The sequence below is a fragment of the Cebus imitator genome, unplaced genomic scaffold (genome assembly GCF_001604975.1).
Source record: "Cebus imitator isolate Cc_AM_T3 unplaced genomic scaffold, Cebus_imitator-1.0 Scaffold80, whole genome shotgun sequence".
Taxonomy (NCBI): domain Eukaryota; kingdom Metazoa; phylum Chordata; class Mammalia; order Primates; family Cebidae; genus Cebus; species Cebus imitator.
In genome coordinates this window covers 720,903-747,867 of record NW_016107395.1, presented here as the reverse complement: position 1 = coordinate 747,867, position 26,965 = coordinate 720,903, and the positions used below count along the sequence as shown (strand labels likewise).

The 26,965-nt window shown below is 35.4% G+C and overlaps 1 protein-coding gene across 1 annotated transcript in view; it reads left to right on the top strand.

Moving 5' to 3' along the window:
* The window catches only part of C6 (complement C6), a 69,471-nt gene that overhangs the window by 10,811 nt on the left and 31,695 nt on the right, over window positions 1-26,965 (top strand). Inside the window, exons 5-9 of the mRNA XM_017533130.2 lie at window positions 253-394; window positions 9,412-9,550; window positions 14,049-14,249; window positions 21,267-21,507; window positions 25,637-25,759. Of these exons, the coding sequence (XP_017388619.1) occupies window positions 253-394; window positions 9,412-9,550; window positions 14,049-14,249; window positions 21,267-21,507; window positions 25,637-25,759 (846 nt within the window). The remainder of the gene's footprint in view (window positions 1-252; window positions 395-9,411; window positions 9,551-14,048; window positions 14,250-21,266; window positions 21,508-25,636; window positions 25,760-26,965) is intronic.

Here is a 26,965-nt window from a genome sequence, read left to right as displayed (position 1 = left end):
TCTAGGATTACTTCTCCTTTTAAAGACAATCAGCCCATGGCAACTAAATAATTCTGTGGTGACCCTTATAATCTTAGAGGTGGAAATATCAGTTTATCACTCCATTTTTACGTGCTCCTAAAACTCTATCAAAAATAGTGAAGACTTGCCTGCAACTTTACCTTGAAATTTAAAGCATTTGTGTTTCAAATTAATAAATACTTTCTAAAATGATAATTTGTTGCAATGATGTTGTTTGCTTTTCTTGACCAGGCCGCTGCATTGCCAGAAAGTTAGAATGCAATGGAGAAAATGACTGTGGAGACAATTCCGATGAAAGGGACTGTGGGAGGACAAAGGCAGTATGCCCACGGAGGTATACTCCCATCCCTAGCGTACAGTTGATGGGCAATGGGTATGTAACACTCTTTTTTATGATCTTGGGGAGATATCAGAACAAATGAGTCAGAAGGAACAATGAGATACATCATTGTCCATCTTCCTCATTAACTTCTTACTAGTCCGACCAGCCGTATATCTGATACTTAGCTACCATGTTCAGGAAGCATGTGGCCATGATCCTCACTCCTGAGAAGTGACAGTTAGCATTTTCACATATAGTTTGTGCGAGGCAATGCTATGGACCCTTCATAAACATGGCTTTTCTTAGTTCTCATACATCTCTCAGAAAGTTTTGGAATGGATTAGAGCAGAATGGTAGAAACCCCCCAAGCCAGGAATTGCCAGAGTGGGGTCCTGGAGCTAGGCCTTGAAAGGTTGAATAACCACTTAGAAATGTCAGGAGCAAATTGAGAAACAGGGTGTCATAAAAGTATGCCTATGGGTGGCTTTGAAGTCAAAACATTAGATAAAGAAAACCAGTCTTCCAGTGTGAGAAGCAAGCCCAGAGTTGAATGATGAGCGATAAAGCCAAAAGGAAAGAAGTTAGGCAAATACAGAAAAAAAGAAAAGGCTAAGCAACAATGAAAACGTAAGAGAGTAAGAGGTGAAGTGAATATAGCTAAGTATTCTCTCCCATAGGCTGTGTGATGTGTGAGTAGGTCAGTAGAGCCTAATGGCAGAGGCCAGACCTATATTATGATCCACTCTCAGCTAACAAACTGAGTCTCTGAAAGCTTAAATACCCTTACCAATTCTACCAACTAGCAAATGGTGGAACCAGGATTCAAATCCAGACTTAACCCAGGCTATTTCCACTATTTCATGCTGACTCAGGACTACATCCACCTTACAAATGAAATAACCTGGAAGAAACCTCAGGAGATCACATAGCTCTTTCTTGTAGTGTCTCTATTTCAGGAATACCCAGTCATGAGCACATTGGGGGTTTCTCAAGAGGTCCTAAATTCATTAGACTGAACCAGTGATCTTGAAAGATATTAGGATATTATGAAAACAGAAAAAGTGAGCCTTAATTTGAAACATAAGAAAAATCAGCAAAGATAATCTCCTATCCTCTTCCCTTGACATAATAAAGAAACCCCTTTTAAATTTTTGGCCAGAAGGCAAATAGTTTGCTATCAATTTCTGTTCCTTCATATTGGACTTTAAAAAATTAGAATCTTCACTTAATGCTGCCAGAGTTGCATAACATGAAACCTCGAGGCACCTAAGACAAACAGCCACAATTGCAAATACAACCTCATTTGATTTAGAATAAAACCCAGAAAATATTGACCCAAACCCAAGGACACCATTAACATGGAAAAACCATTAGTCTGAAAGTAAGAGGAGCTGGGTTCTAAATAACTCAGCTGATTCTAATGTAGAACTAAAACCAGTTCTACATTATCTCACTACACCACAGCTGAGTTATTTAAAAACTCTGGGCCTCAGTTTCCTCATCTATATGTTGGATGACTATAAACTGATGTGAGGTTTTGTCCTAAGAATGTCTAACTACTGGTGTTCTCAATGAGAGTGCTTCAATATGTTCTTATCCATGTGCAGAAATGGTTTCCTTCTCTTGCTTTGGCTGCAAGAAAACATCAGCCAAAAAATCCCACTGATAATCACATTTTCTAATGTTCTGATTGATGAAGGGTGACATTTCAAAATCACCTTTTGTTCAGTTGATCTAGACTCGAGTTACAGATGGGGAGGACCACATGCTATGTGTACTTTGGCTGAAGGACTATGTGGCCCTCTGCCAACCAGAGCTGTTGTCCCAAGGATTCTCAGAAATGAGCAAAGCCTGCTGGCTTGGGACAACCAGTCCTGGCTCCCCAGGGACTAAGAGTTTTGAGAATTGCTTAATGTAATCCTGTTCTAATCTGCTGGCCTTAGAATCTCTGCCTCTCCTCTGTACCCTGCTCCCCAATATATTTCAAACCACAAGAGAAAAAGCTTCCTGAGTGGCTGTCCTTCTTTGTAAATGATACTTCTCCAAGAAAGAGATATAATAGTTTCTACATTGCCAACATCCATCACTAGTTCTTAAAAATGAAGCAAGAATCAGGCAACAATAGCACGCTATTTGGTTTTTTCTCAGGCCCATTGTGTATACAGATACACACACAGTTAAAAGGACACATTCATCTATGTGGCAAATAGTGAGACCTGTGAGTAGGGATCACACATGTATATATGTGAAAATTCATGCATACACACAAACACATATTTTTGATTTACATATTTCTAGTTATATTCAAAAAGTTACAAAGTATGACACATAAATCCAGTTAGATCAAAGCACTTTAGAAACCTAAAGTGTTAAGGGCAACACTGTATGTGAAACACTAAATTATTTTAAGTCAATATCAGTATCTGAGAAGGGAAGGGAAAGAATAGAACTGAAAATTTCTTCATAGCTGGCTTAGCCCCTAAAAGATTTCTCGGGCATGGCCTAATGGAAACACCTCCATAAAATTCTATCTTCAGGCTCTCCACAAATAGCTGTCACCTTCATAGATTCCCTGTGGCCTGACAGCCATTTTTCTCAAGCCCTTTTTTGCTTGTGACAAACATAAGTACACAGTACAAAGCAGTATAAGGTGAACAGGTTTATAGTCTTCACTGTTAGACTTTCAGCTATTTGAATATAATCTGCATCTTAGGCAACCCAGAGAATTCACTCATTTTAAAAAACAGCCTTATTGAGATGTACTTTGCATGCCATACAGTTCACCCATTGAAAGTGTCTAATTCAATCATCTTTAGCATATTCACAGACTTACATAACCATCACCATGATATAATTTTAGAATGTTTTTAACATACCCAAAATAAAACCTTTGCACATATTAGATATTAGGCTTCATTTACTTCCCCCTTCTACTGAACTCCTAGCCCGAGGAAACTGCTAATTCACTTCCTGTTCATGTAAATTTGTGTATTCTAGACATTTCATAAAAATGGGATTATACAAATATGCAGCCTGTGTCTGCCTTTTTGCACTTACTATAATGTTTTTAAGATTCATCCATATGCTCATAATTGATACTACAGAAATATAAAGGATCATTAAAGGCTATTATAAACAACAATATGCCAACAAATTTGAAAACCTAGAGGAAATGAATAAATTTCTTGATGCAATAAAACTTACCAGTATTGAATCAAGAAGAAATAGAAAACAGACCAATTGTTAGCAATGCGATTAAATCAATAATAAAAAGTCTACCAACAAAGGAAAGCCCAGGACTGGACAGTTTCACTGCAGAATTTTACCAAACTTTTTAAGAACTAATATGAATTATTATCGAGGTATCCCAAAAAAAATCAAAAGGGAACTTTTCCAAACTCATTCTACAAGTCCAGTATAATCCTGATACCAGCCTGGCCAACACAGTGAAACCCCATCTCTACTAAAAATACAAAAATTAGCCCAGTGTGGCTGCAGGCACATGTAGTCCCAGCTTCTTGGGAGGCTGAGGCAGGAGAATCGCTTGAACCCAGGAGATAGAGATTGCAGTTAGCTGAGATCACACCACTGCACTCCAGCTTGGGAAACACAGCAAGACTCGGTCTCAAAAAAAANAAAAAAAAAAAAAAAAAAAAAAAAACACCAAAGGCATCACACTACCACATTTCAAAATATATATTTTACATGTGTTACATGTTACAAAGCTATGATAACCCGAGCAGCATATTACTGGCATAAAAACAGACACATAGACAAATGGAACGGAATACAGAACCCAAAAATAAAACCATGTATTTACAACCAACTGATTTTTTACAAAGGTACCAAGATTATGCACTGGGGAAACAAGAGTCTTTTTAACTAATGGTCCTGAGAAAACTGGATATCCATATGCAGAAGAATGAAACTGGACCCCACCACTCACACTATACAAAAATTAACTCAAAATAGATTAAAGACTGACATGTAAAATTTCAGAACTATTAAACTGTTAGAGAAAATTATAGGGGAAAACCCTTAGAACATTCATGTGAGAAAATATTTTACAAATAAGATCTCAAAAGCAGAAGCAACAAAATCATAAATAGGCAAATGGGATTATATCAAACTGAAAAAATTTTGCACAGCAGAGGAAGGAATAACAAAGTGAAAAGACAACCTATAAAGTGGAAAAAAAGTATTTGCCAATCATTCACCTGACAAGGAGTTAATATCCAGGATATATATAAGGAACTCAAAGAACTCAACAGCAAAAATAAATAAATAATACAATTTAAAATGCACAAATGAACTTAATAAGACATTTACCGAAAGGAAACATAAAAATATCCAACAAGTATATTTTAAAATGTTCAACATCACTAATCATCAAGGAAATGAAAATCGAAACAGTGAGGTATCATCTCACCACAGCCAGAATGACTATTATCAAAAAGACAAAAATAACAAATGCTGGCAAGGATGTGGATAAAAGGAAACTCATGCACTGTTGGTGAGAATGTAAAATAGTATAGCTCTTATGAAGACCAGTATGGAGATTCCTCAAAAAAATACAAACGGTACTGCCGTATGATCCAGCAATCCCACTACTGGGTTTCCAAAGCAAAGGAAATCGGTATACCGAACAGATATCTGCACCCCCGTATTTACTACAGCACTGTTCACAATAACTAGGACATGGAATTAGTCTAAGTGTCCATCAACAGATAAATGAATAAAGAGAACATGGTACATCTACAAAATGGAATACTATTCACCCATAAAATAGAATGAAACCTTGTCACTAGAAAAACATGGATGAGCCTAGGGGTTATTAAGTGAAATAAGCCAGGAACAAAAACATAAACACTACATGTTCTCACTCACCTGGAGAAGATTAAAAAGTTGATCTCTTAGAAATAGAGTAGAATAAGGGTAACAAGAGACTAGAAAGGGTAGGGGAAAGGGAGGATGGGAAGAGATTGGTTAAAGGATACAAAATTACAGCCAGATAAGAGGAACAAGTTCTAGTGTTCTATAGCATTGTAGGTGTCTACAGTTAACAATAATTTAGCACATATTTTCAAATACCAAGAAGAGAAAATTCTGACTGTTCCCAACACAAATTATAATGTTTGAAGTGATGAATATGCTAATTACCCTGATTTTTTTACTATACATTGTATGTATGAAAACATCACTATGTACCCCATAAATATATACAATTATGTGACAAATTTATTTATTTATTTATTTATTTATTTATTTATTTATTTATTTATTTATTTTGAGATGGATTCTTGCTAGGTCGCCCAGGCCAGAGTGTAGTGATGCGATCTCAGCTCACTGCAACTCCACCTCCCAGGCTCAAGTGATTCTCCCACCTCAGCCTCCCAAGTAGCTGGGATTACAAGTGCCTGCCACTGCACCGGCTAATTTTTGTATTTTTAGTAGAGATGGGGTTTCACCATCTTGGCTAGACTGGTCTTGAACTCCTGACCTCATGATCCACCTGCCTCAGCCTCCCAAAGTGCTGGATTACAGGCATGAGCCACCACACCTGGTGACAATTTTAAAAAACATAATTTTTAAAATCACCCACATAAAGTATATGCTAATACTTCATTCCATTTTATGAGAGAATAACAACCCATTGTATCATTCTATCACATTGAGCTGATTCATTCATCAGCTGATGGACATTTGGTTTTTTCCTACTTTCTCTAATAAAAGTAATGCTGCTATGAACATTCTCCTACAAGTTTTTGCATTGATATATATTTTCAATTATCTTGCATATATATCTAGGAATGGAATTGCAGAGCCTTATGGTAATTATATTTTTAATTTTTGAAGAACTCTCAACTATTTTCCATAACGGTTGTACCATTTTTCATTTCCCCCACTTACATATGATTGGAAACTAATTTCTCCCTCATCAAAACTGTTTCTGTTTACCTTTTGGTTAAAGCTATTCTAATGGCTGTGAAATGGTATCTCATTGCAGTTTTGATGTGTATTTCCTAATGAGTAATAACATCAAGCATTTTTTTACATGCTATTACTCATTTTCATATTTTTTCAAAGAAATATATATTTAGATACTCATTTGCTCATTATTTATTTGTTTTTATTATTTAATTCTAAGAATTTTTTGTATATTCTGAGTGTAAGTTCTTCATTAGATATGTGATTTGGAAATATTTTCTCCCATTATGTGAGTTGTATTTTCATTTTTTAGTTGGTGTCCTTTAAAGCACTAAAGTTTTTAATTCTGGTGAAGTTTAATATATTTATTTCTTTTGTTGAATGTGCTTTTAATGTCATATCTAAGAAGGCTTTGCCTTACTGGAGATCACAAATATTTAGTCCTATATTGTCTTCTAAAAGTTCTAGAGCTTTAGCTCTTAAATTTAGGTTATATTATCTATTTTGATTAATCTTCTTGAATTAGACAAGAAAGGGGCCCAATTTGATTCATTTGCAATATAACTATCAGGTTGTTACAGCACCATTCATTTAGGACTGTATTCCCCCATTGAATATGGATTTATTTCTAGATGCAATTCTGTTCCGTTGGTCTATATGTCTATCCTCATGCCAGTACTACTACTCTGTCTTGATTACCTTAACTTTGAAGCAAACTGTGTATCAGGAAGGGCGATTTCTTGAACTTTGTCCTTCTTTCTCAAGATTGTCTTGGCTGTTTTAGGTCTTTTGAATTTTAGAATTAGCTTATGAATTTTTACAAAAAAAGGCAGCTGCGATTTTGATAATAATTGTCTTGAATCTCTATCTTAACAGTACAAATTATTCCAATCCATTAATATAGAATGTCTCTCTATTTGTTGAGATTTCACTTAATATCTTTCAACAATTGTTTATACTTTTCAGTGTACAAGTCTTAGACCTGTTGTTAAATAAATTCCTGAGGATTTTATTCTTAGAGAGGCTATCATAAATGGAATTATTTCTTTAATTTTATTTTTGGATTGTTCATTGCTATTGTATGGAAATACATTTGATTTTTGTTTGTTGATTTTGTTTCTGCAAGCAATTTTGAACTTAGTATGCAACCTTTTAATAAAATTAAAATTTATTTTCCCTGGTAGGAAAATTGGGAGACTTAATATGTATTGTTTCTTCTAATAGGGCAGGCCAGTCCTGTGCTAATCACTATTAATTTCCACAACTACTATAAAGAAGCAATTAGCTCCATTTTCAAGTGAAGAAACACTTTCAGAAACTTAAAAGTTGTGTGTGTGTGTGTGTGTGTGTGTGTGTGCTTTTACATTAACACAATTTTATTTACTTGTAGAGAATTTACAAGTATTTATATTAGCCTTACTTTCTTTTCAGTATTCTAACATCACTGTACAATTTTCAAATTATCCTTGCTCCTCTTTGATAGAAGAACATTGTGTCCATTGGTTAGAAGAAGTGCCTGCGTAATTGATTGAATTTTCTACTTTAAATCCAAATGTCTAATAGCAGATCACGAAAATCTGGCATGGTGAACTGCTTCTTGATTCCCCCACAAATGGATAAGTCTAATTGTCTTTTTTCACATCTCTGTGATAGTTACGAAACTTAATAATTCAGCTTCTGGTAAAGGTGATGCCTTTCAGGTACATTTTGTCTTGTGAGTTAACACTATAGAAGTACAAGAGAGGCTGGGCGTGGTGGCTCATATCTGTAATCCCAGCACTTTGGGAGGCCAAGGTGAGTAGATCACGAGGTCAGGAGTTCAAGACAGGCCTGGCCAATATGGTGAAACCCCATCTCTGCTAAAACTACAAAAATTAGCCGGGCATGTTCGTTCGCACACACCTGTAGTCCCAGCTACTTGGGAGGCTGAGGCAGAAGAATGGCTTGAACTTGGGGGTGGAGGTTGCAGTGATCCCAGATCGAACCACTGCACTCCAGCCTGGGCAACACAGTGAGACTCCATCTCAAAAAAAAAAAAAAGGGAAATAGACATGTTAGTGGTAGACGACATTCTTGCAGATGTTTAGAGTTCCCTTGAGCCCCTCAAACTATAAGAAAGGATGGGTGTACTGAAGGATCATGAGAAGAGAAAAGGCATGGATGCTATTCCTTCAGCTACATGAATTTTCCAATGATACTCTGTTAGAACTACAGCATGTGTTCTATAAAAGACAAGGTTATTTGGTCAAATGTATCTGGAGACTGAGAATTTATATTTTTTAAGGCTGTGACATATCCTGTAAAAAACAATTTTTATAGGCTATGTAATACAGCATTACCAGTTTGACAAAAAAAAACTGCATTTTTCACAGAATACATATTAATATCTCTCAGAATTTGAAAAAGTATTAGCATCTTTGAGAAGTTTTCTTTTTTATCTACAACAAAACAACTTCTTAAATACTTGATTTATGCTCAGGTAATTAATCTCCATGTGCCTCAATATTCTCATTTGTAAAACAGGTATAATAATTATATCTATACTATATGGTTATGATAAATATGTTACTATTAGTAAATATTAACTAAGTTAATATTTGTAAAGCACTTACTATTGCTTGGCTTATAGTAAACAGTATGCAAGAATTTTTTAAATAAAATAAATTTTAAGTACTATAGTCAGCTATTAGTGAAACAATAATGTTATTACAATTCCATTAAAATATTGCTATTATTATTTATTATGAGCTCTGTATTAGAATTCCACTCAGTAAGAAGTAGACCCAGAATGACATTTATTATATAATAACTTATTTCATAATCTGCTTCCAAACTTTGCACTGGCTTTGTAAGTCATAAAAAATTATAAATCCAGATTTTAATTGTATGTTGAAAGACAAGAACAATTAAGTGAGTGGAATAGGAGAACCGAATAGAGCCAGAGAAGCTGAGTTTGAGCTTTCCAGCTTCCTTGCATGCCTCACCAAGGACTAGAAAAAAAGGCAGGGGTAGCAGGGGTTCCTTCAAGTCATTTGTCTTGAGTCAAAAATGTTTAGAAGAGGAATTCCTTTCATATAACTAAGGTAATTTTAAAGATTGCTCTACATCTATTGAATTCTTAAAAACTACTTTGTTTCTAGGTTTCATTTTCTGGCAGGAGAGCCCAGAGGAGAAGTCCTTGATAACTCTTTCACTGGAGGTACTTGTAATACTGCCAAAAGCAGTAAGACAAGTAATCCATACCGTGTTCCGGCCAATCTGGAAAATGTCGGCTTTGAGGTATGACAGCCTAGTATGGTGGCAACTCCAACATCATCAGTGATTATAAGCTAAATTTCTCATGCAAAATTAGTGATGAATGAAGGGACAGAATGAAAAAATAGTGAACAATTTTAATCACCTATTATCTGTTTGCATGTTATCCATGCACACCCAATGAGGCCAGTGTTATCATCAATTTACAGATGAAAAAACTAAGGTAACAACATTTCCAGAAGTCAAACAGCTAGCCAGAAGTTGATTTAAGATTCAAGGCCAGGTTTTCCTGATTCGAGTTGGTTCCTTCTCCAGTGAATATTCAGCTGTAAAATAGCTCCACACTGATAAACAATTTGATTTATTCAGAATTTTATCTTAACCTAGTTAGTTCTCTTAGATAACCACAAAATATAGACTTATTTTAAGTGCCAAGCTCATAAGAAAAACCATGATGAGTCAGTCTAATCAGATAGTTCTGCTTACTTTTCTTCCTATTTTATTAGTTGGTTTGGTTTATTTGTTTGTTTAGTCAATGATGATGAGCAGCATACTACCCACTCCCAGAATCTAACCCATACCTTACAAATAAGTGCTCCATAGTCATTGCACTAAAGTGAGTAATCTACTTTTTCAAATTTGTGATAAGAACAGGAAATACATGGTTTTAATGGTGACATTCATGCATACAAATTTGACAAGCTAGAGAGAATTTCAGAAGGTGCAATGATTTCTGAGGTCCACTTTATAGGTAAAATGAATTTAGCAAAAAGTCATTTAATCTTTTTTAAAAAGACCTTTATATACATATAAATACAGGCATTTTTCAATTCAATTCACTCAATTTAAAACCATCTAATATATACAACGAGTGGGGAATGTCTTTGGGAAGTAACTGTCAAATTCAAATACCTCTGGGAAGACTGATAATACTGCTCTTAAGGTGTATCGTATTGAACAGGCTTTGTAGACGGAGCCAAAACCTAGACATCTGTATGTAATACTGTTCTAATGGAATTTGCTTTCTAGTTCCAAAATAACCAATCCATAAGTTTACTTTCAAAATACAATCATTTCACAAAAGCATATTGCCTGTATTTTCAGTAAGGATCTATTTCATGTAGTTTCACAAGTAACAAATTAAAGGAAGTATATGAGATTGAAGTAAATTGAGGTTTAGGTAACACTTCACACTTACATGATACTTCAGAGTCTTCAATGTACTTTCATATATTGCCTTACTTGATTCCCCTAACAACCTCCCGAGAACTGTAGAAAATCATTTACATCAATATTGCTAACAGAAAATTTAGGCTTGACCAGTTGTTATGGTTCATGCCTGTAATTCCAGCACTTTGGGAGGCCAAGCTGGGTGGATCGGTGAGGTCAGGAGTCTGAGACCAGCCTGGGGAACATGGTGAAATCCTGTTTCTATTAAAAATACAAAACTTAGCTAGGCATGGTGGTGCACACCTGTAGTCCCAGCTACTCAGGAGGCTGAGGCACAAGAACTGCTTGAACCCAGGAGGTGGAGGATGCAGTGAGCCGAGATTGCGCCACTGCACTCCAGCCTGGGTGATAGAGTGAGACCCTGTCTCAAAAAAAAAAAAAAGAAAGAAAGAAAGAAAAGAAAATTTGGGCTTCTTGGCTTATGGAAGTTAAACAACTTTCTCAGTTATATAGCAAATAAATGGCACAGAAGAATAAGAACTCCTGGCTTCTGGCTCCTACATTCTGGGACTGCCTATGTTAGATGAGACCATTATAGTGTATCAAGAAAGACATTAAAACTCGGTGCAGTGGGTTAAAAGTCTGAGCACCTTCACAAACTATCAGTTAAAACGTATCTCCGTGAAGTTAGACAGTGATGTTCTGTAGCAAGCAATATGAATTCACAAGAGCCAGCTGTTAACTTTTCAGGAATTTTGCAATCCAATTGCTAAACATAGACTTTTTTTTTCTTTTTCAACTTTTATTTTAGATTCAGGGGGTACATAGGCACGTTGGTCACCTGGGTTTATTATGTGATGCTGAGGTTTGGGGTACAAATGATCCCTTCACCCATGTACTGAGCATAGTACCCAACAGTTTTTCAACTCTTGCCCCTCTCCCTCCTTTCCCCTCTAGTAGTCCCCAGTGTCTATTCTTGCCTTCTTTACATCCATGAGTACTTGATGTTTAGCCCTCACTTATAAACAAAAACATGTCATATTTGTTTTTCTGTTCCTTTGTTAATTTGCTTAGGATAATGGTCTCCAGCTGTATCCATGTTGCTGCAAAGGATAAGATTTTGTTCTTTCTTATGGTTGCTAGTATTCCATGGCATATATGTATCACATTTTCCTTATCCAATTCATTGCTGATTGGCACCTAGGTTAATTCCATGTCTTTGCTATTACAAATAGTACTATGATGAACATGCGAGTGCATGTGTATTTTTGATAGAACAATTTGTTTTCCTTTGGATATGTACCCAGTAATGGGATTGCAGGGTCAAATGGTAGTTGTTCTATTTTAAGTTCTTTTAGAAATATCCAAACTGCTTTTCACAGTAGCTGAACTAATTTACATTCCCACCAACAGTGTATTAGCATTCCTTTTCTCCACAGCCTTGCCAACATCTGTTGTTTTTTTTGACTTTTTAGTACTAGTCATCCTGACTAGTGTGAGAAGGTATCTCTTTGTGGCTTTGATTTGCATTTCTCTGATGATTATTGATGATGAGCTTCTTTTTATATATTTGTTGGTCAAAACACAGTCATTGAAATATCAAATATATTATCTCACAGGTAAATATATTAAAAACAAAGGTTATAATGACTCAAAATTTATCACATTTCAATTATTTTGCTACATTTTGCCATTATCCATGCTCTTGAGGTTATTTACATCTATTGGATCTGTATTATTAAAACACTTTGCAATTTGCTACCATGCACCTCTTCCCAAGTTTGAATTCAGGGCATCACATACGTGGTAAGAGTATACACACAATGGAAAAGGAAAATCCTATAGTAAATCAAGGCTTTCTCCCCTCTCCCAGAGAGCTAGTTGTTAAATATTTACTAACAGATCACTGGATTAACCCACAAAGCTTGATAACTCAAGCCTGGATAGCAAGTTACATGAGGAAATATAGCCTGAAAATTCTTATACAGATTAAACTCATTTCCTTATCAATGTAGCTCTAAGACTTGTTCAAGCTTATGAAGCTACCTGAGCTAATCTTTAACTATATATCATAGCGGTATGGCTAAAGTCATAGTGATAAGGCTAAAGAAGGTCATAGTGGTATTTCTTCAAACAAAAATATGGCAATGACTATAGTCGAGGTCACGAGCTATTGGTTTTCTTTTAACTTATCTCTGTATAACTTCATTCTTTAGGCATACCTTCGGCAGGCAGCTGTGCAAACCTAAGTTATACATTATCGAAAATAACAGAGGAGGAGAAATTCAGCAGCCATCTGACTTCCCTTCTTTTGTGGTATTATAGCTTATTAAGACAGATGAAATAATGGGCTGGCCAGTACACAGAGACTAAAGAGTCTCACGAAAGGAAGAAAAGGCAAAAGGCAACTGGGCAGGGTGTTAGAATAGAAGATCTTAGAAAAATTACAGGACAGTTGTTGGAATACAGTCACCAGACAGCATTTTAACAAGCAGGACAAGTTAGGTTACACTGCAATAACAATTCTAAGATATCAGTGTCTTAAAACAGTGTCACTCATACTGTATGTTCTACTCATAGTAGTCACTTGGAAACCAAGGGATTTAAGGGATTCTGCTTTGATACATCCTTCCATGATGAATTTCAAAAAAAAAAGGGAAGTGACATATTTCCCATCAATTCTTAAAGTGACAGATACCATTTATATTTATGTTTTATTGGCCAAAGAGATTAGGGTTATGCATGCTTTTTACCTGCACAGAAAAAGACTTGAGTAGTTATAAACAGTGTAATGACTAACACAAAGGTCAATCAAGAGAAGGTCACACTGGGGGCTTTGGTAGCATGCTGTGGGATAACAACCTCAGAAACTGTGATCTTGAAATCAGACTCCAGTCTCTTGAGAAAGTATAACACAAAGAATACCTGGTTATAAAGAAAAAATCAAGTTGTCAGAACTGAAAAGTATCTTAGTTAGATTGCATGCTGCATCAAAATCACAGGCAGACTAAAAATAACCCTCATTGCTTATCAGCCTGTTAAGTCTCAGCTTAGATGGCATTTCCTTGAGGAAGGATTTCCTGATATTGCCTCTCAGGGTCTTATATTTCCTATGGGATCTCATTAGCCATACAATGCTTACTGCATTAAGTGTTTGTGATTATCTCTTTCTAAAACTAAACTATTAACCCCTCAATGTAGGAAGTAACACTATTCTTTGTTCTCTAGCAAAATGTGTCCCAATAAATATTGGCTGAGTGCATAAATAAATAAATCATCATTTCATTAGATATCTACAAGTCGCTCCAGTATTTCCTAAACTATATTTTATTTTACATGGATTTTTCTCCAGGTACAAACTGCAGAAGATGACTTGAAAACAGAGTTCTACAAAGATTTAACTTCTCTTGGACACGATGACAATCAACAAGGCTCATTTTCAAAGGAGGGGGGGAGCTCTTTCCATGTACCAATTTTTTATTCCTCAAAGAAAAGTGAAAACATCAACCATAATTCTGCCTTCAAGCAAGCCATTCAAGCTTCTCACAAAAAGGTAACAAAAATGGTTTCCAATCTTTTTCTTCTTTCTTGAAAGTTAACTCCAATTCTAGCAATTGTGCAAAAAGAAGGGGAGAGTTTTGATATTGTACCAGTATAACTGCTAATACACATTTAAGTAATTTTCCCATTTTTGTTATATCTCACTTTAAAAGTTATAGAAATACTATGTATATTAATGCTTCCATTTTGCATGCATTTGATGGTTATTGTTATTTTTTATCTTTACTTTTTGTTCATATTGTTGTAGGTGTGCTTCTTATAAACTCCACACAACAGAACTTTGTCCTTTCATGTAATCTTGACAGTCTCAAGTCTTTGCTAGGAAAATTTAGCCAATTTATGTTTATTATATTCATGGATGTGCTTGATCATATTTGTTTCCATCTTTTCTTTTTCTTACTCATTTCACTTTGTTACTGTTTCCTGTTTTCTCTCATTTGCTGTTTTTAATCACATTTCTATCTACTCCTTTTTTCCTTTTGGTGATTTTGAAAGTTCTACTATACATTTTTTTTTTTTTTTTTTNTTAGACGGAGTTTTGCTCTTGTTGCCCAGGCTGGAGTGCAATGGTGCAATCTTGGTTCACTACAACCTCCACCTCCTGGGTTCAAGCAATTCTCCTGCCTCAGCCTCCTGAGTAGCTGAAATTACAGGCATGCAATGACACGTCCAACTAATTTTGTATTCTTAGTAGAGATGGAGTTTCTCTCTGTTGGTCCAGCTGGTCTCGAACTCCTGACTTGAGGTCGCCTGCCTGCCTCAGCCTCCCAAAGTGCTGGGATTACATGCGTGAGCCACTGTCCACTATACTTTAAGTGCTGCTCATAGTTACTTTTCTCTAGTCAGGAAGCATAATTAGACCTATGTTTTTTCTTTTATCACATAAAATAATATCTGTAACCCCCCAAAAGATCTTTTACCTACCTAGTCCCCACATGCCAACCCCTCTATGTCCTGGAGAACATATTTACTTTTCTATTCCCACCATGAGGTTCCAACATCACAGTTTTAGTGAGATAGTTAAAAACCTTTATGTTCCAAGCTATTCTTAAAGATTATTTTGTGTGTGTTTTTATGTTAGTATGTATTTTAATCTAACTCCTATCTTCTCTGCTTAAAGATTCCTCACATAACACTTATAATTTTCAAGTTCATAGTCTATATTTTAAATCTTTGTTATATTTTATATACATATTTGTATGTCTATATATTTGTACACATATATAAATACATATATAAAATATAATAAAATGTATAATATTTTGTTACATTTATATTTATACATACACATTTACCCATCTCTATTTATTTTCCTCTTATTTCCTTTTCTTGAGATCCCTGTTCTCATTCAGTTGCCTTTCTTTTTTTGTATTTTCCTCATATAGGACATATGCAAGGTATATTCTCTAAATCTTTGCATATGAAATATTGCTTGCCTTTTCCCTGAACAATAAATATAAAGAATACCCAACTGTATAATAATCATTATGTCTTGATAGTAGATGTTATTCAACTGTCTTCTAATTTCCATTGCTATATAAGAAAAATTACATTCAGAGCAAATTTTTTAATTTTCTTTTCCCTGCTTAGAAAGTTACAGTTATTGTTTTACACTTGGAACTTAGGGTATGTCTAAGTATTGTACTTTTCCTGTTAATCTTGCCAGGGACTTATGGAACCCTTTTAATATACAAAGATACAGCCTTCCTTGTTAATCATTCTTCATATGTTCCTTTTTCTCTTATTATTTGCATTTCAAATCTCTTAGATATGTATCATGGTGCTTAAACAATTTAGGAGACATATTTCTATCTGAAATTTTTAGACATTTACAAAGGTCTTTTAAAATAGTGTCTATTGCTCACTACAGTCATCACCCTAAGTAGCATTTGCCCTTTCCCAAGAGACGAATGAGGAGAATGAGCCCTGAATCATGGAACTAGAGAGGGAGGAGACAGAGGTACCAATGTCAGCGTTAATGGGATCAGCAACTGGAGGGCACCATATTATGCTTGCTCCTACCTTTATCATATTGCTCTTCTACTTTTATTTAGACAGACATTTATGCACTTATATAAGACCCAACAGCACTGTATGGATAATTTTCTGAAATATTTCATTTATCCCCAAAAGAATTCTAGATTATTAGAGTCAATATCTAAACATCATTTTGCAGATGAATAAATTGAAGTTCATATATGGATTTTTAATTCAACAAACATTTATCAGATACCTACCATAAGGCAGGCACTAACTAAAGTCCAAGAAGCTGAGAGAATTCCAGTGATCTTAGAGTAAATAAATGCCAGAGTTAGGAATTGAATGGCCTGATTTTTATTTACTTTATTTTTTTTATTGTACTTTAAGTTCTGGGGTACATGTGTAGAATGTGCAGGCTTGTTACATAGTTATACACGTACCATGGTGGTTTGCTGTACCCGTGAGCCCATTATCTACATTAGGTATTTCTCCTAATGCTATCCCTCCCCTAGTACCTCAACCCCCGACAGACCCCAGTGTGTGATGTTCCCTCCCTGTGTGCATGTGTTCTCATTTTCAATGCCCACTTATGAGTGAGAACATGCAGTGTTTAGTTTTCTTCGCTTGTGTTAGTTTGCTGAGAATGATGGTTTCCAGCTTCATCCATGTCCCTGCAAAGACATGAACTCATCCTTTTTTGGCTGCATAGTATTCCATGGTGTATATGTGCCACATTTTCTTTATCCACTCTAACATTGATGGGCATTTGGATTGGTTCCAAGTTGTTGTTATTGTGAACAGTGCTGCAATGAACATATGTGTGCATGTGTCTTTATAGTAAAATGATTTGTAATTCCTTGGGTATATCACCCAGTAATGGTATTGCTGGGTCAAATGGTATTTCTAGTTCTAGATTCTTGAGGAATTGCCACACTGTCTTCCACAATGGTTGAACTAATTTACACACCCACTAACAGTGTAAAAGTGTTCCTATTTCTCCACATCCTCTCCAGCATCTGTTGTCTCCTGTTTTTTTTTTTAATGAGGTGGTATCATTGTAGTTTTGATTTGCATTTCTCTAATGACCAACGATGATGAGCTTTTTTTCATGTATTTATTGGCCGCATACATGTCTCCTTTTGAGAAGTGTCTGTTCATATCCTTTGCCCACTTTTTGATGGGGTTGTTTTCTTTCTTGTAGATTTGTTTAAGTTTTTTGTATATTCTGGATATTTGCCCTTTGTCAGATGGATAGATTGCAAACATTTTCTCCCATTCTGTAGGTTTCCTGTTTACTCTAATTATAGTTTCCTTTGCTGTGCAGAAGCTCTTAAGTTTAATTAGATACCATTTGTCTATTTTGGTTTTTGTTGCCATTGCTCTTAGTGTTTTAGTCATGAAGTCCTTACCTATGCCTGTGTCCTGAATGGTATTGCATAGGTTTTCTTATAGGGTTTTTATGGTTTTAGGTCTTATGTTTAAATCTTTAATCCATCTTGAGTTAATTTGTGTATAGGTGTAAGGAAGGGATGCAGTTTGTGCTTTCTGCATATGGTTAGCCATTTTCCCAACACCATTTATTAAACAGGGAATCCTAGTGCATTTCATTTCAAGATATTTGACTATTTATTCATTTATTTATTTATTCATAATTTTAGCAAATTACAGAAGAACACTGGTCTGGTGATATGGACATGTAAAAATGACAATGAAATAGATTCATTTTATATATACATAATATATATACATTCATGTTATATATACCTAATATATATGTGTGTATATATATATATAATTTACATTATTACCTCAGTTTAGAATCGGCTATGGGTCCTACAGTGCCCTCCAAACCTAACAAATTGTATTTGTAAGACAAGATAGTATCAGAATTTCTCATAAGTAAAAATATACATCTCTAGGCCTCTCCCTTAATTAGAATTCAGAATATCTGGGATTGGGCATGGGAATATGGCCTTTTTTATTTTTAGCTCCCTAGCTCAGTATAATATAGCATGCAGGATTGGAAATAACTGCTTATAAACATAGTCAAAGATGAAAGGAGATAGAGATGTTTGAATCAGTTATAGGTATAGTCCTACATGTTGCTTCACATATATGATTTATATGTATTTCAAACATGCTAGAGAACATTTGTAAAACCCTTATATGTAGATAAACAGCTATTGTTTGATCTTCTAATAGTCTGTCCCAAAGTGAAAAAATTTAGAGCTATTCACAATACCAGATTGAAACATATGAAACTGCTGTTATTCGACCATTTTGGTTTACAAAATTGTTAGCCTCATACAGTTCAATCCAACATCATTACTGTCATCTTTGATTAGGTGTGAACACAATTAAGGAATTTCAGTGTAAATAGAAAATGAGGTTGGGCATGGTGGCTCACACCTGTAATACCTTTGGGAGGCTGAGGTGGGTGGATCATCTGAGGTCAGGAATCTGATACCAGCCTGGTCAACATGGTAAAAATTATTTATAGATCCTAAAAATACTAGATACTCTAGTCTCTGAGCAAATAAAAATACAAAAATTAGCCAGACATGGTGGCGGGTGCCTGTAGTTCCAGCTACTCGGGAGGCTGAGGTAGGATAATCACTTTAACCTGGGAAGCAGAGGTTGCAATGAGCTGAGATGGTGCCACTGCACTCCAGCCTGGGTGACAGAGTGAAACTCCATCTAAAAAAAAGAAAAGATAAAGAAAGAAATAAAAGAAAGAGAAAGAGAGAGAGAGAGAGAGAGAGAGAGAAAGAAAGAAAGAAAGAGAGAGAGAGAGAAAGAAAGAAAGAAAAAGAAAGAGAGAGAGAGAGAGAAAGAAAGAAAGAAAGAAAGAAAGAAAGAAAGAAAGAAAGAAAGAAAGAAAGAAAGAAAGAAAAGAAAGAAAAGAAAATGCTACTGCAGCCTCTCTTAGTCTTCAAGTAGAGAAAACAAGATGCCACAAAATTGAAAATCAATCCAAGCCTTTCAATAGAGCATAATGCTTTAGTTGTTTTGTCAATCACAGATCAAACTAGACATTTGTTGAGCAGTCTGTTTCCAAGCAAAATATCAGTTAACTCAGTAAGATTCACTACTTTCCTGATATACTTTACAACATTGAAATCACAAAATTATTATTAAAATAAAGCAAGACCTCACACATTGTTGAAGTAGATTATATGTGGTTTAATAACCTATACTAATACTTTTTTTTTACTCTAAAATAGCCAGTTTCAGTTATCATGAACCAGCAAGCAGAACACCATGGAGGTAATTGTGCTAAGTTGAGCTACCAAAGTTTAACTTGTATTTTCCATGACTGAGACTTTAAAGCATCCTGGAAATATTGAACCTTCCAGAACAGGCACTTTAGATACTCGGGGAATGAGTGTGCTTCTTATTGAAAGCACAAGGGCTCTCCAACTTTTGAAAACTATGGTTCTATGACGAAATTCAAGTATTATAGTTAAAAATAGAATTAATGAGAACTTACTAAAATGAAATTTCCACAAAGGCATGAACTTTGTCTGCCTTCTTCACTTCTGTTTCTATAGCATCTAAGACAGCTAGGCAATAAATGTATAAAAGTCCCGAAAGTAGAATGAAGGAGGAGAAGGACAAGGAAAAGGAGGAAAGAAGGGAGATTAATGCTGATTCTTTTTCAATTTTGGGGATTTTGTGTGTGTGTGTATCAGCAGTCATCTTGTGCCATAATTATAGCAAATAGGAATATGGTTAATAATTAACAGTTACAATAGTTATTTTGCGAAAATATGGTTCTTACTGTTTCTATTATTACAATTTATTAAAATTGAGAGATCAGATAAAGTACGTAAAAATTTTTTCAACAATATACATAAAAACTTATAAAATTCAGTGGCTATATAGAAAGATAATCTGAGGAAATGAGATTTTAAGCGTAATATTGACCAGCTAATTCTAAATTAATCTGACATAAAACAAAATGATAAACAAATAGGTTTGTAAACAAAAAAATCTCATATATTTCTGCATATGGGTGAAGGAGAGAAAATATAAATAATTTTACTTAAGTTCACCCCCTAAGTAATTTAGAATCAGCATTTTGGAGTTGAAAGGAGGTGTGAAATGTTTCCAGGTGCAAATCCTCATCTTATCATTTGACAACTGAATTCCAGAGAATCAAAGGCTTTTTCCAGTTAGTGATAAAGCTGTAACTTGAATTTCAGTTGTATAACCTCCATCTCAGTTGCATAACTTTCAGTTCAAAATGCACACAATCGTTTTTCAACTATTCACATTAGCAAGCATTCTAAATAAAAACTCAGTAGAAATGCAGCCATGGTTGACAATCAAGAAAGCCAGCTGACTTTTGTGATCACTGATTTTTTTCTTTCTTAGTGAGCACATGCCCCTTTTCTTAACTGGTATGATAGCATGCAATACATTTTATCTCTTACTCTATTATTTTAATTATTCTCCTTTGACTATATTTAGATCCTGAAATGATATGAATAATGATTTAAAAATATACATATTAAAATAAATAAAACAAAAATAGAAAACTAAGACCAAAAAATAAAGAAAAATAAGTAAGCTTAAGCTCTGTGATTTTATGCATCACATTTGTCTCTAAATTTCCTGACATCTGGGAACATCATAAGCTTACACAGTAGTGGTTACCCAAAAAGGAAGATGCATGCCAATATCTCAAGGGAAACAAAGTTTGCACTGGCACTAAATTCTAAAAGATAATTTATGAATAGCATTTTTATAGGAGATCATTTCATAGAGCAATAATTTATAGGAAATTAAATAGCAATCTTTTACATTATTGAGATAATCTTATCTGTTTTGATGTTGAACATTGGTATTGGAAAGTAAAATAAAAATTTTAATTTTGTATGTGAGTACATGCAATAGAGAGTGAGAGTTGTTGTAATACTATGGAGGGAATGAAACTAATGATAAATCAATGGCATTTAAATGCGTGGTACTTCAAACTTTCATTACCTTTAATCATCTTTTCTTTTTACTTCTTTCTTCCATTTAGGATTCTAGTTTCATTAGGATCCATAAAGTGATGAAAGTCTTAAACTTCACAATGAAAACTAAAGATCTGCACCTTTCTGATGTCTTTTTGAAAGCACTTAACCATCTGCCTCTAGAATACAACTCTGCTTTGTACAGCCGAATATTCGATGAGTTTGGGACTCATTATTTCACCTCTGGCTCCCTGGGGGGTGTGTATGACCTCCTCTATCAGTTTAGCAGTGAGGAACTAAAGAATTCAGGTAACTTTCTTCAGTCCTCATTCTTTTTAACTGATACGATAGCATGCAATACATTTTTTCTCTTACTACATTAATTATTTTTCTTTGACTTTAGATCCTGCTTTATTTCCAAAATGATATAAAGAATGATTAAAATATATATATACACATTCAAATAAATAAAATGAAAATAGAAAACTAAGACCAAAAAATAAAGAAAAATAAGTAAGCTTAAGCTCTGTGATTTTATGCATCACATTTGTCTCTAAATTTCCTGACATCTGGGAACACCATCAGCTTACACAGTAGTGGTTACCCAAAAAGGAAGATGCATGCCAATATCTCAAGGGAAACAAAGTTTGTACTGGCGCTAAATTCTAAAAGATACTTTATGAATAGCATTTTTATAGGAGATCATTTCACAGAGCAATAATTTATAGCAAATTAAATATCAAGCTTTTCCTTGTAATAATTTTAACTAAAAGCCAAGATGAAACCTATGATGAAAGAAAAATTAGAAACTTGACAAGGGACTAAGCTAAAGTGAGCCCCATAAGCACCTACTGGTGATGAAACCTGAAACTAAATTCAAAAGGTTTGTGTTATTGTAGACCTTCCATACTGCCTGCATGCCTTATGTTTCCTTTCAGTTATCCTTTCCACCAGAGAAATTCTTGCATGATGAATTTGATGTCTTCTGCTACTGCAAATAGTATCAACACCAATGCTGAGCAGAAATAGGGGAAATCTCTTGTCTTTGACTTGGTTTTGTCTCACCCTCAGACGAAATTATTCTGGTCACTGCTGCTATAACTGAGACAATAATTTCCCACTTGATGAGTATAATCCTCATGCATGTGGAGCCCCTAAATGCTTAGAGATAAGGTCAGTTAAGAACTGGGTGAATCTTTAATCAACTATTCATCCTTTCAAGAGTTAAAGCCCCATAACCAAAATGAAGAGTAATGAGCTCTACTTTCCTACTGAAACATTCTCACATTCCATCTCTTTCTCTGTAGAGGTAGAGACTGACAGTTATATATAATAAAGGAAAGAAAAGGAGTTTGGGATGTGATAGGAAATTCAAAATAAATACCCATGCATATCTATGTATGCATGCACACACACAATATATACACATACATGCATACACTGTATATAGGTATTGACAGTGTGTCTCTATGTGCATATGTGTATGTGTATATATATTCAATAAGATGTATTCTGGATGGAAGGACAATGTGGCGGTGACATCTGTCACTTCACTGTTTGCCAGAGTTGATTCGGCTGATCTGGCTGGCTAGGTGGGTGTCCCCTTCCTCCCTCACCACTCCATGTGTGTCCCTCCCAAAGCTACACACTTGGTCAAAGACGACCATCCCCAATAGAGGAGGACTGGTCTTCAGTCAAGGGTATACAAGTAGCTGCACTCTTCTGCCTGAACCTCCAAGCAAGTTCTCAATAAGATGTATTTGATATTCTTATATTCAGTAAGTTTATATGTAATAATATATCTGTAAAATTTTAATTGTGGTTAAAATGAAGCACAATCTGATAGAAACGACTTCTCAAGAAAATGAAATCATCCAGTTCATGTGCTTACCTGGCTTCTCCAGCTCTCTAGATAAATATATATTCTGGCGTCTTCCCTTTTCTCTCCTCCTATTCTCGCTCCCTTTGCCTCATCATAACATGAAACTAAATTATAGATTTAATTTTTGCTATGCTTTATTCAATATGAATTATATCCCTTGTCATTAATTTTTGAAAAATAACTGAATATTTCATAGGACTTTATTTCCCTCAAGAAAAAAAATATTAAACTGCCTTTTATTTGCATCCCTTGATTTATTTCTCTATTGTTCAATGTTCCATAGTCAAGTTAAAACCTTGAGTAAAAGTTGACATTGCTTCAGCATGCTGTGGAAAAGAGTTTCATAAACACAGTGAAAACATCAAACAATAAAAATATCATAATATGCAAGAGGGTAATCTTAAACTCCTTTTGTTGGGAAGTCATCTTCTACTCTGAATTAGAGGTTAAAAATTATTCACCATGCTACTTATTAATATGACATTTTCAACTAACACTTGACTTTTGTGCATCAGAGTAGCTAAAAACATTACTGAAATACTAATTCCTGAGCCACACAGCAGAGGAACACTCAGGTTTAAGAGGTCAGGTACTGCAGTATCAAGTAGTTTCTTAGTTAATGTGGATAGAGGTCCAGCAGCAAAAAACTGGACATACTGCGGGGAAGAAAAGGGTTGCACAGAAATTCAGTGATAAAGTCCAGATATTTTAATCACTGTATGTCCAATGTCATAAAAATATTCATTATTCAAATCTTCAAAGATTCACCTATAGCCCTCAAAAATAAATTTAAGTTTATAATTTATTATGTTATAGTTAATTAACTGAACACATACAATTTATTACTTATAAATAATAATAGCCTAATGAATGAATAAGAAAAGAATAGGAATTAGGCATATATAAATGCATTGCATTCCCAGTATGGCCTAAATATTTGACTAACCCACTTATAAAAACAATCCTACCAGAAGCAAAATGAACGATATTTATTCAACCAGACTGAAACAATTATCTTTTTGTTAGAATTGAAGATGCAAACTAAACATGAGGGCTTCAAACCAAGAATTTTTTACTTACAACTAACAATGCATCTCTTCAAATGTATCAAACTGTTACCAAATAATGAGGTAGAGAGACCCAGTTCACATGTACCCAGCCTCATTTCTCAGTGATCTATGCCTCCAGATTTCCATTTCAGTATCACACCTAATCAGAACCTCAAGCTATGAAAACACCCATCCCTGCCTATTATGACCCGCAAGCCCAAATACTAGTATTTGATAACCCACTTTCCTTTTAGGTGCTTAAGAGCTGATATTAACAGCTCTACCTCTCATGTGCTCATATTCTGCAAGGCAAATTCTAACTAAACATCAAAACACCTGGATTTTAGTTTTGATGTTTCCAGCAGTGAGTCAGGTGGCTTGGAAGCTGTTAAGAAAAAGAAAATGTTGATTTCCCTCAAATTACCCCAGATAGTACTAACTCAGCCTACAAAGATACCAGATCTGTTCCCCTACACTCTTCCACTAACACACAGGTTTTGAGGCCATTGAGAATGATCACAGGGCTGTGGTGAGTGGGAGTGGTTCAGATGCCCATATCTTCAACAAATGATGCTAGAGAGTTTAGAAAAGGAGAACAATGAGGACTAAAGGTATGAAAACCAGATGGTCTGAGCCTAGAGTAACAAGGTTTTCACAAGTTATAAGACCATGGGGAGTCATCCAATGAAAGCACCAGTGGGAAACTAGGAAGATATAAATCCCAGCTCCCATACATGAATGGGGTGAGAAAATTGCAGTATCAACTTCTGTTGGAGATGGCAGTGGAAACAGTATCAAGTGCAGGCTTGAATTAACATGGGGACATAGAATAGCCAGGGAGGAGTTTGAAAATAATTCATAGGTCAGGAAGTCAGAATTTCTGAGATTACAAAAAAAAGGGATTTGGAAGTAGGGGCTGAGTGAGTAGCTGAGTAAGGGAGAAGTCCAGAGAGGTATGAGAATGACTGTTCAGGGAAGAAGCACGGCCAAGAAGATTTGCATTTTAGGTGACACATAGGGAAGCAATTGACGTAGACTCAGGTCTCACAGAATCAGCAGTGGTCCAGAAACTAGGTCTTAGAATGGAGAACAGATCAGATACGTCATAGTCTCTTTATTTGCAGGACTACACAGTACAGTGGCCAATAGAAAGGGAAAGCTTAGAGCTCCATTGTGTTGAGTGGCAACAAGGGGCAGGCAACAGGGACAGGCCATCACCATCCCCAGGAGATGAGCCACACTGGCTCATATGCGCTTCTGAGGGTCAGTGTTAAAGGGAGAGATAATGGACACTCAGACATACTGTTCTATTCAGAACCATCTCTGGGCCCATGCAGGATTGAATCTGTAGGTAAAGCTAACTTGAGCTGTCACTTAAGTTTATGGGGATTGGGGAAGAGAGGGGCTAATATAAAGTATCTGTAGCTCTGAAGTGACCAGAGCATCATGTTCCTCTTTGAATTGTCAATGCTGCATTCTTAGTGGTTGTTTGTACTTCACTTCCCAGGTTTAACTCAGGAAGAAAGCCAACACTGTGTCCGGATTGAAACAAAGAAACGTTTTTTATTTGTTAAGAAAACAACAGTGGAACATAGGTGCACCACCAACAAGCTTTCAGAGAAACATGAAGGTAACAGTACCCTCTCTTAGCAGCTTATCCAGTGTGCCCTGAGCCTGGCTGTCATTTACAGACCATATTGGACATGACTATGCTATTTTTAGCTTTTTGTTTATTTCATTTCTATGCCTCAGAACCCTGTGTGTTGGGGCAGGAGATGCAAATAAAATACCATTAGCATTACCTAAAAAAGGAAATTGTTAAGGTTTTCTTTATCTCATACTTAGGTTGATTAATACATAATTTATTGATTTTACCCATGGACAGAACTCAATATTAGGCATTGTGAAGTGTATATGCATGTGAAACAGAACCTTACAAGGTAAAGAAACATGAACATCCATTAAAAACACAGATTGACAAGGGTCTAAGAGAGGTATATTTTCTAAAAGGCTATAAGAAGAAAATGGGCAGAAGAAAATCCCGAGATTGAAATACATCAGATTTTGTGAAGAGAATTATTTTGGGCAGAAGAAAATCCTGAGACTTAAATATATCAGGTTTTGTGAATAGAATTGTTTTGGAGCCATGCATTAAAAAATGGCTGTAGACTTTGGCAAATGGAAAGAGTGAGAAAGAAAATCCAGGCAAACATACTAAAAATAAAAGATACAAGTTATGTTTGGCAGAATGATCTTACTGCTTCCCAATCTTAGCCACTGCTTTCACTTTTCTATCCAAATCTTCAACCCCAGTAGGCTTTCACTTTTCTATCCCAATCCCCAACCCAAATATCCCTTCTGAACTCCAGACCGGAATGTCTCTAGGCAGCAGTGCTTCACGTATTCTTTCACTGCTGCTGTTGGTTCTAATTCATATCAAATAGCCTTTACTTTATAGCCTAATAGGACTGTTGTGAAAACTAAGTCACATGACGTTTATAAGGAGCCTTGCAGAGTGACCAGCAGTGGTTGGCTCCTTTCACCTGCTGAGGAAACTCTCCTTCAGCAGTCCCAGCCTTGATAATGGCATCACCATCAACTAAGTCAACCAAGCCAGAAACCTGGCTGCTGTCTTGATTCTACCCTCTTTCTAGCTTCTATATCTAATAAGTAACTATGCACAATTCATTCCACCTCCTGAATGTATCTGCAAGTTGTCTTCATCTTTTTACTTCCATGGATATAAAACTTTCCATGGAAGGCAAACCTTCCATTCATTATTTCCAACCTGGCTTATCTCAAAAGCCTCCTACGTGGTCTCCCTGCTTCTAGTCTG